Below are 9082 nucleotides of genomic sequence, written 5' to 3'. Positions count from 1 at the left end.
GTGAAACACGTCTGACTCAGTTAACTCCTGAGGCAGTAAAAAGTAGCTGCTGATGTCTGGGAAACATTTTATCCTCTCCTGTTTCTCTTCAGTTTAAAAAAAAAACAGCATTCACACAAAATATCCACAAACCAGAAAATATGGCACTGTGGCTCTCAAAAATCTTCTCATGCCTGATAAGAATGTCTGGTTTCTTTTCATCTTTTCAACATTTTTCTGTATAATTTCACATCTGCTGCAAAATTCACATTTTTTTAAAGTGGAAACAAGAAAGAAAAGGTAAAAGTTCAAAGCACATGAGAGCAATCTTCACTGCTGATGACCTAATTATCTGATTCAGGCGAGTTAAAGCAAATCAGAGGATCGTTCCGTGAGATTAGGACGCCCCCTACTGGCCGACTGTGAACATTACACCAAATGATAATTAAATTTTCATTGTTTATTCATACATTGCTTTTCCACACAAATGTCGTCTAAAAGTACTTAAAAATGTATTCTAATTGATCCTACTCATCAAACAAACTTTATAAATGTAAAAACTTATCTTACTTTGATTTTACTCTCAGAATTAAAAAATAAAAAGTTTGAAACTGAAAAAATCTACATTTAAACAATTATGTAAAAACTGATCAAAATGACGATTCAAAGTTTTTATCAGCAGTGAAACAACTAAAACAGAACCTGTATGCCAACATGAAGTAGGCTATCTGAAAAAGAAGCAAATTGTGACTAAATATAGAGATTCAAGATATATAAAAAAAAAAAAATCTAAAATCAAGATTCAACAATGAGCTTGTGACCTTGAAGCAAAGCCCCGCCCCCTGACATGTACTTAAGTGGGCGGGGCCAGGATACGCTGGGGGCGTGGCCAAGTGCAGGGCTAAACGTGAGTGTGGTCAGGACAACTTTGACTTTTACTTTATTTAGCAACTTTTCAGATCTAGCAACTTTTTTTTTTTAAGTTAAATTTCTACTGTGTGACAAACATCAAGCTGGAACAAAAAGGAAAATTAAACTGCAGTAGCCACCATTCAACCCAAAGAGGGCAGCACTGAGACAGTTTTGCATTATTATTATTTTATTACATAATAATGTCAACATTTGCACAGAAACATAAATATAGAGCTCTAAATGACAAATTTAGACATTTTATCTTTAAAAAAAAGTTGATCTGGGTTTTAGTTACTCTTGAAGTTCAGGCTTACTGGAGCTACGTCCAGAATGATCCAGATTTCACCACCGAGTTCAACTCTGAATGGAACAAAATGAAGTTTTGGAAAAATGTGGACATACATCTGGTTGCTTTAAAACTGGCTGCAATTCAGATTGTCTTGATATTAAAATTTATTTCACAATCTGAAAGTTGTAATATTCTCTAAAACCATTCAGTGAGACTTGAACATGAGCTCCAGAGTATTTACAGTTTCCTCTGTAGGAACGAAGACATTAATTACATTTGGACGACACGCGTCATCCCTATTGCACATTTTAAACATCTCCACTAGTAGTGTAAAAACTTAATATTCAGTAGCCTTTTCAGCAACGTTTAGATCAGCGTTGTCCAAACTTTACATTTGAGCCATAAAAGTCAAGATGAAACTATTTTAGGGTCCACAACATTTTGAGTATTTTAATTGTATAAACTATTTTGTTTTTTATTTTTGCCTGCTAAATAAATTATGAAATCAACTCATATTTTAATGTAACTCTACAGTGATTGTTAGATTTCTGTTGACAATTATTACACAGTTTAAATGAAAAAGAGGATCTTGCATGTTTGCCATATTTAAAACAACTAACCATATTTCAGATTGGTTATCTTTTTCTAGATTTGTTTTTGTGTCTTTAGTTTTGTTTGCCAGGTTTACTAAATGGTCAGGCTAAAGTCTGAATTTTAGCCAAAGTCACTGGATGTTTTTGTACCAGTTATTAATAAATTACATTAAATTCCAGGAAAGTGAAGCAAAAACATGGGTGAATACTGTGAGTTGCCCTTACATTTTCCATTTTAAGATCTTAATTGTATATTCCTTTTTTTTTTTTTAAACAACCTGTCATCAGTAAAAACTTCAAATTTAGAGTATTCTTGAATAATAATCAAGGGCCGCCCAAATTGTTCTGAGGGCCACAAATGGCCCCCAGGCCGTTCTTTGAACACCCCTGATTTAGATTCTGTTCTTGTTGTGATGATGTGAAGCGTCTTTAAAGCTGTAAAAGCGGCCGGTCCAGTCTCCGTTTTGGCCGGAAAACTACAGTATTTCACTTCTCTGTCACAGCAGCGGCCATGTTTGTGTCCAGATCACTGCTCCCTGCTGCCGCCTGGTGGCGACTCCAGCTCATAGGAGCTTCTCTCCAGCATGTCCCTGAGGTCTTTGAAGGTGGGCCTGTTCTCCGGCTGCTCCTGCCAGCATTTCAGCATGATGCTGTGGATGAAGCTGGGGCATTTGCTGGGCGCCTCCATCCGGTAGCCGCTCTTGACTTTGTTGTAAACTTCGCGGTTGTTGAAGCCTGGAGGGAGAGAGAAAGAGAAGGAAGGAGAAAGGAGAAGTGGTGAGGATATCTGACGTTTCTGCACGTCTGATTGCAGCAGAACCCGTAAATAAAGCGTCTTACAGCAGCAGTGTGGTTTATTAGCGTGGCAACAAAGCAGTTCAAAGTGTTTCACATCATTAAGAAACATCAGTCACAAATTTGACATTTCTTCAAATATTCTAGATTTGAAGTTTGTCAACATTTTGTTTATTTATTCTTCAGGTTCTTTCTGTTGAGTCAAAAAGTTGTTGGTCCTGCTGCTCTTGACTGTTGGCGGTTACCGTAGCAACCAGTAACTGACAGCTCCTCCCCCTGTTCTGTTGCCGTTGGCAACTGCGGATCAGATTAGGTTTTCACTGCAATAACAAGCTCCTCTGTCTTACTGAAAAGTTACTTGTAGGTTAGTTTTTTCCTTATTTCAAATGTCCGAACATGTTTCCACTGGAAATTAGACTAAAAATAGTTGGTAAGATTTTGTGTTTTTGCAGTTTTCAAATTCATAAATACATTATTGATCCCAAAGAAAAATGAATTAAATGTTGTCGTAGCTCCTATTAATTCAAGAGTAATTGTAGACTGGGAGGAAAGTTAATAGTTTTCTTTACAAGTATTATATTTTAACGTATATCTTCAACAAATTCATCATATGCAGAGTTTAATGTGTAAATTTGCTGTGTTTTTTACATGTTTTTCAACTGTTATAATACATACTGTGCTTTTGAGCTGTATTTATTCACAACTCTGTAGTTTGTTTAGTTTTATTTGTTGTATTTTATTTAATGTATAAGAGCAGAAGCTGCTGGTCTGATCTTAACCACCAGATTCATTTTCTCTTTTCTTATTTATGTTTTAACTTTTGGTACAAATAAATATTTCAGTTATCATTTGTGTGATAGCCTTTGAATGTTACAAGTGATTTTATTTTCTGTATTTTTCATTGCCATTTATGTTAAATATGACATTAAATATGTGGTTTAATGATATAAATTTATGTTAAATACCAAAATATGATGTTTTGCAGTTTTCTGGAAGTTTGTTCCCATTTTTTTTTTTTTTGCAATAAATTAAGCAAATTTATTTTCCAAATGTCAAATTGTGCAACGATATGGTCAATGGAAACGCAGCTAATGTCAGGACTGTAGGACCAGGCGGTGTCTCTGTCTTCCTGGTTTTAGTCAGAACTCCAGCAGCAGCGATCTGGATCTTCTGATTGATTGTTTTAGTAACACCTTTGAAGACGCTGCTGCAGTAATCAATGGGGCTAAAGATAAAAGCCTGGATGAGTTTCTCTGATGCTGAGACATTAGTCCTGGAAATATTCCTGAGGTGACAGAAGGCCAACTTTCTAACCGTCTTTATGTGGCTCTGAAGGTTCAGGTCACAGGTTAGCCTAATCTATAGTTTCTAACTGAAGCTGATTTGAGCAAAACTCCATGAAACCTGTGATGTTTTATAAGTTTATGTGACATGCAAGTATTATTAGTTAATCTTAGTTTGCGAAACTGCCCTCTGAAACGGATGCAACTTGTATTTCTTCACTCAAACATGTGATAGCCGATCACTTTTAACCACAGCTGCCGCTGAAATGAGCTCCACAGGCTTTCAGAGGTCATAGTTTCATCACTAATCATTTAATCATTAGACTCAGACTGGAGAAACAGCTAGTCCTTCATTCTTGGTGGCAATGTCTGCAGTTTTTTTGCCAAAAGCTTTTTATTTGTCAATTAAGCTGAGAGACTAAAATGGCTCATAAGTTATTATTTCTATTGAAGAACTTCATCGGGTTTTAAATCTGCAGTACGTAACTTTTATCCAAATGTTTTATATATTTGTTCAAACTGTCACTTTGTCCTGACAGTAGAATATGAGACGGATAATCTGTGAAAAAAATCTCCCAGTGGTTCTACTGCCATCTGCAGAAACACACCGCTCCTGGTTAGAAACAACCAATCAGAGCCAGTGCCACAGCGCTGTCAACCATGCTCATGTAAGCACAACTTCCTTCTTCACGAAATGAAAACAAAAACGGAGTGGCGTCAGATTTTAGCGGTTGTAGCGATTTATCTTTTGTCTTTGGTTAAAAAAAAGCATTTCTCCAGCTAGCGCTAAGCTAACACTTTGTTTTGGTTGTATTTACCCAGAATGCCCTGCGGTGTAGTCCACTGCCTGGTTTCGCAGCGGTTTCTGGTCCGCTTGACATTCACATGTGCCTTTGAATCGCACCAGAGTTCACTTTAGTCAGAGGCCGAGGTTTGCAGGCGGACCAGAGTTGCTTTTTTGGTCACACCTGCCAAAACGAACCGGACTTTCTACGCAAACGGACCGGAGTTGGATTAAAGCGGACCAAACAGGGCTGGACGTACCGTAAACATGAAAGAGCAGATTGCTGCACTAACCTGGGTATGGGACACTTCCATAGGTCATAATCTCATAGAGCAAAACCCCAAAAGACCAAACGTCTGACTTGATGGAGAACTTCCCGTGGCTGATGGCTTCAGGCGCCGACCATTTGTAGGGAATCTTCTTCTCTTCCGAGATGTAAAACGGATCCTGGACAAAAACATTTTATCATCGAAGGCTGTACATTCAATCTAAACCATCCAACAAAACCCAGCTTCCTGTCGACCAGCGCACCTTGACGAGTCGTGCCAGCCCAAAGTCGGCCACCTTGCAGATGTAGTCTTCTCCTACTAGCACATTTCGAGCTGCCAGGTCTCTGTGGATGCTCTTCTGCTCTTCCAGGTACGACATCCCATCAGCCACCTGGGTTGCCATGTCAATCAGAGATGCAGCGTCTTGATTTTGTCCTTCTTTTCCTGAAACCAAAGGATGGTAATCCGGGTTTGATACTCTTCCAAAGATCCCAGGAACCTTCAACTCTTTTAAACAACGGCGCATTTTAAATGAGGTTCCTGGACATCGCAGACCGAGGTTTACCTCTGAGGAACTGCAGCAGGCTGCCTTTCTCCATCAGCTCGGTGATGATGTAATACGGCGACGATTCGGTGCAAATGGCGAACAGGGAGATCAGGTGACGGTGGTGAAGCCTCTTCAGGATTTCAACTTCCCTGTGAAACTCCGTGTTGTCTACAGAGTCTGGTGAGAAACAGAATTTCAAGGGAACAAATATAAACAGACTGAAAAAAGGAACAGAGAAGCCAGACAGTGAAACTATCATCTCTTTATTTATAGTTGTTTTCCCTGGTAGTTAAAACAATCTGCTCCAAAAGAACTTGCTAAATGCCTCCTTTGTTTAATTAGAACATAAATTAAATCAAAAACTTTTAGTATTGTTTAACACAAACCACTAACTTTCTATTTAAGTTTGTTTTGTTTTTTTCCCCACTTCAAAATAAAACCATATAAATAAAAAAATCTGATGTTTGGTTTTAAAACTAAATTAGAAAATAGAAATGCCAAAACTACAAGAATTTTATTTTCCTAAATTAATATTTAGAAGTAATATTTCACTTTATACTTGTATTTATAAAGTGGAATAATCTCCCATATGTCCTTTTTTGGGGGCGGTGTGACTTCCACCATTTCTGGTACCGTTTCATATTAAAGAAACATTTATTTTAGATTTAATAGTTGAATCAAAGATCAAACCGCAGATTTTTTATTATTTTTAATTTTTTTTAATTTAATTATTAAAAGCAGAAAACCAAAAAAAAAAAAAGTTGCAAAACTATTTTCATTTTGCAACGTTGTTTAGAAATGTAAAACCCAAAGACACCGATTATTTTTAGCCATTTTGTTTCTATTTTCTAAAACCCATGGGATGTTTGAGTTTCTACAGAAAAAAAACACAAGAAGTTGATTTTATTGATTTGGGAGGAGAATCGATCAGAGTTGGTCAGTTTCTGGGTGAACAGTGTTGATTTTTGGTCGCCTGCTGTGTGAACGTAGCCTAACGGCGTTCAGACCTGGGAGGCGCTTTGAATCCCTTCACCACCTTTTCCTCCAACCTTTTTCCCAAAACCAGCCTTCAGATTATCGGTTTGGTTGACTACTTACCATTTTTCAGGACCTTGATGGCAACGTTGATGTGGTTCTTCCAGCGACCGCGGAAGACCTGCGAGAAACAGCCGTTGCCAAGTTGGTTCTCGATGGTGAACTCGCTTTTCGGGAGAACCCAATCATCCAGTAAGTGGTTGATATCTTCGACGTTTGGCTTTTTCTGGTACCGGAAACAGATATTTTTAGGAGGCCGTCATGGCTGCAGCAGAAACGCTTTCGTTTCTCCTTTTTACCTTGTGGCACGGACTTCCCAGAGAGACGATGTCGTTCAGGCTGTGTTTGCAGTAATAGTTCACCAGGTCGCCCAGAGAGCTGAACCGCTGAGTCTGCTCCACATAAAAACTCTCATCTTGGTGTGGGATCCGAAAGTGGCGGACTGCATTGTTGGATTTCACTGCAGAAGGATTTAGACACAGTGAGGCTGAAGCAGAAGTGGAAAGAATAAAAAAACAGGATGTGAAAATACAAGTCTGGTCTAAAGAAGGTGAGATTAGCAGCTTCCACACACGGTCCTGCATGCAGTGGTGGGCAGCGCTAACTAAAGAGCTAGCTGCGCTAACCCTATAGCTCTAATTGTAAATATTAGTTATGCTGATGCTAAAGCGCTACACCAACATGGTATTTACCGGAAGCTAATGCTAATATCTGTCGTTTATAGACTGCAACCTTGAGCACCAATTTAATTTTGACCTAAGCTACATAATAATTCCCTTAAATATGTAATTTTATGTCCATGTCTTGCTCTCTACTGTCTGTATGTTAGTTTAAAATAAAGTTATTAGGGGGTAAAAGAGAGAGAACAAGAGAGGAACAATTGCTGCGCAAACAATCTTCACCCACTTCAAAATAAGAGCATATAAGCGTCTAATTGCTTGAAGAAATCTTAATAGTTGGGTTAGCATTAGTACTAAAGTGTTAATCAAAACATTTTCTCTAAAGGTTGATAATCAAAACTAATAATTTATTCAACTGAAAGCTTACAAAACATCCAAGTAAATTAGCCCTTTAGAACTTATCCTGTAGAATCACAGGAAGCTAAGTGTGCTAAAGGTTTTCAAAGCTAGCACAAATGCTAAAGCGCTAACCTAAAAATTTATACACTAGCTGCCTGCCTGGATAAGAAGCACAGACCATCATCTGGAGCAGGAAAGAGCATCAACCAGAGAGCAGGTAAGCTAATGGTCAGATTGCTAACCCCAACATAAAACAGGAAGTCAGCTGTAAAAACAAAAGCCCCGTTTTTTCTTTTCTTGCCTGAAAGAACGTATCCGATGCTTTCCTTCTCGCTTTTCCGAACGAGGAAAGAGGCTTCGTCGTTTGGTGGCTCCATTAGGATGTTTTGGGCTTCGAAGCGACTCATCGTCCCGAAAAACCATCTGGATGGAGACAAAACCGAGTTAAGAGTTCTTGACTAAATTAAAGTTATTATTCGCTGGTATGGGAATATTATTATATTACTGAAAATGATCTCAAAGCAACAATATTATTATCACAATAATTACTGTCGTCCAGCAAAGTTTATCTCCAGTTTAGTTAGCATCAGTTTAGTGATGCTAACGAAACAGTGTAGGGCTGATCTGTTGACCATTTTATCAATTAATCCATTTATGACTGGACAGCTAAATGCCTTATAGGAGAATCTTACAAAATTAACCACGTGAAGCTAAAACTATAAACAAACATGGTTTTTCATCTAAAGTCATGCAAGTGGAAATTATTTAATTTGTTTGACTTTATCACGAGATTAAATGATTTATTTCTTATTGTGACAGGGTTATTGACAATTATTTCAACAATCGATTGATCAAGATTAATCCAATTAATCACGATTAATCGTTTCAGCTGCACCATAAAGTATTAATAAAAACATCTGTCCACTAACTAAAATGTTTAGTTTTTCTGCAGAGGTCGGTGTTTTGTAAATGCAACACATTTTTTACAGTTTCTTGAAATGTTAAACTGTAATATTTCGGCCGGCTTGAAGATTCTTCCAATCGTCTGAAACATGTTTTTAGCACAAACTAAACATTAACAACCAGTTTCACAAAGTTTCTGAACCTTTTCCAGGAACGCTGATTATACCCGCTTGTTTCTGGAAAAACCCGGTCACGCACTTTCAATTCTGGAGCCGTAAACCACGAGTGGTACCGACGTGAACAAAGGAACCGATCGCAGCGGCTGGGTTGGCATGAACTGCAGAGTAACTCATCAGACTGGAATCACACTGGTATGAAAGGCATGACAGGCATTTTTTACAGTGTTCAACAGGAGGTTCAGTTAAAGGTTCAGCTCTAATGCCTTGAGGAAACATTTGGGTCACATTTTCATCAGCTCTAAAACACTGTAAGGCTCTGAAAAGCCCAAATTAGCAAACAGCTATGATTTAAAGCTAATTAAGCAGGTTAGAGAGCTGTAGTCATGGGAAAGTTGAGTGGAAGGAAAAAGTGAGGTTAAGAAAAGAGAAAAGGTGTACACCTCTTATATCAGGAGTGTCCAGTTTGAAAGTAGTTTTCTAGGTTTCTAGTTTTTT

General features: G+C 38.0%; 1 protein-coding gene across 1 annotated transcript; it reads right to left on the bottom strand.

Annotated features, from left to right (window-relative positions):
• Nucleotides 1-1328: 1328 nt before the first annotated feature.
• LOC106937388 (protein-tyrosine kinase 6-like) lies at nucleotides 1329-8102 on the bottom strand. The gene is made up of 7 exons (XM_015018849.1): nucleotides 7807-8102; nucleotides 6786-6946; nucleotides 6550-6712; nucleotides 5470-5628; nucleotides 5167-5348; nucleotides 4929-5082; nucleotides 1329-2508 (listed from the first exon to the last, which is right to left on the bottom strand). The coding sequence occupies exons 1-7, from the start codon at nucleotides 7910-7912 to the stop codon at nucleotides 2300-2302; spliced, it is 1134 nt and encodes a 377-aa protein (XP_014874335.1). The 5' UTR covers nucleotides 7913-8102; the 3' UTR covers nucleotides 1329-2299.
• Between the last annotated feature and the right edge of the window lie 980 nt (nucleotides 8103-9082).

This window comes from Poecilia latipinna, unplaced genomic scaffold (genome assembly GCF_001443285.1).
Source record: "Poecilia latipinna isolate Pla-1442-1.1 unplaced genomic scaffold, P_latipinna-1.0 Scaffold2334, whole genome shotgun sequence".
In the NCBI taxonomy this organism is placed as follows: Eukaryota; Metazoa; Chordata; class Actinopteri; order Cyprinodontiformes; family Poeciliidae; genus Poecilia; species Poecilia latipinna.
The sequence above is the reverse complement of the archived record's forward strand: the minus strand, read 5'-3'. Positions and strand labels throughout refer to the sequence as shown.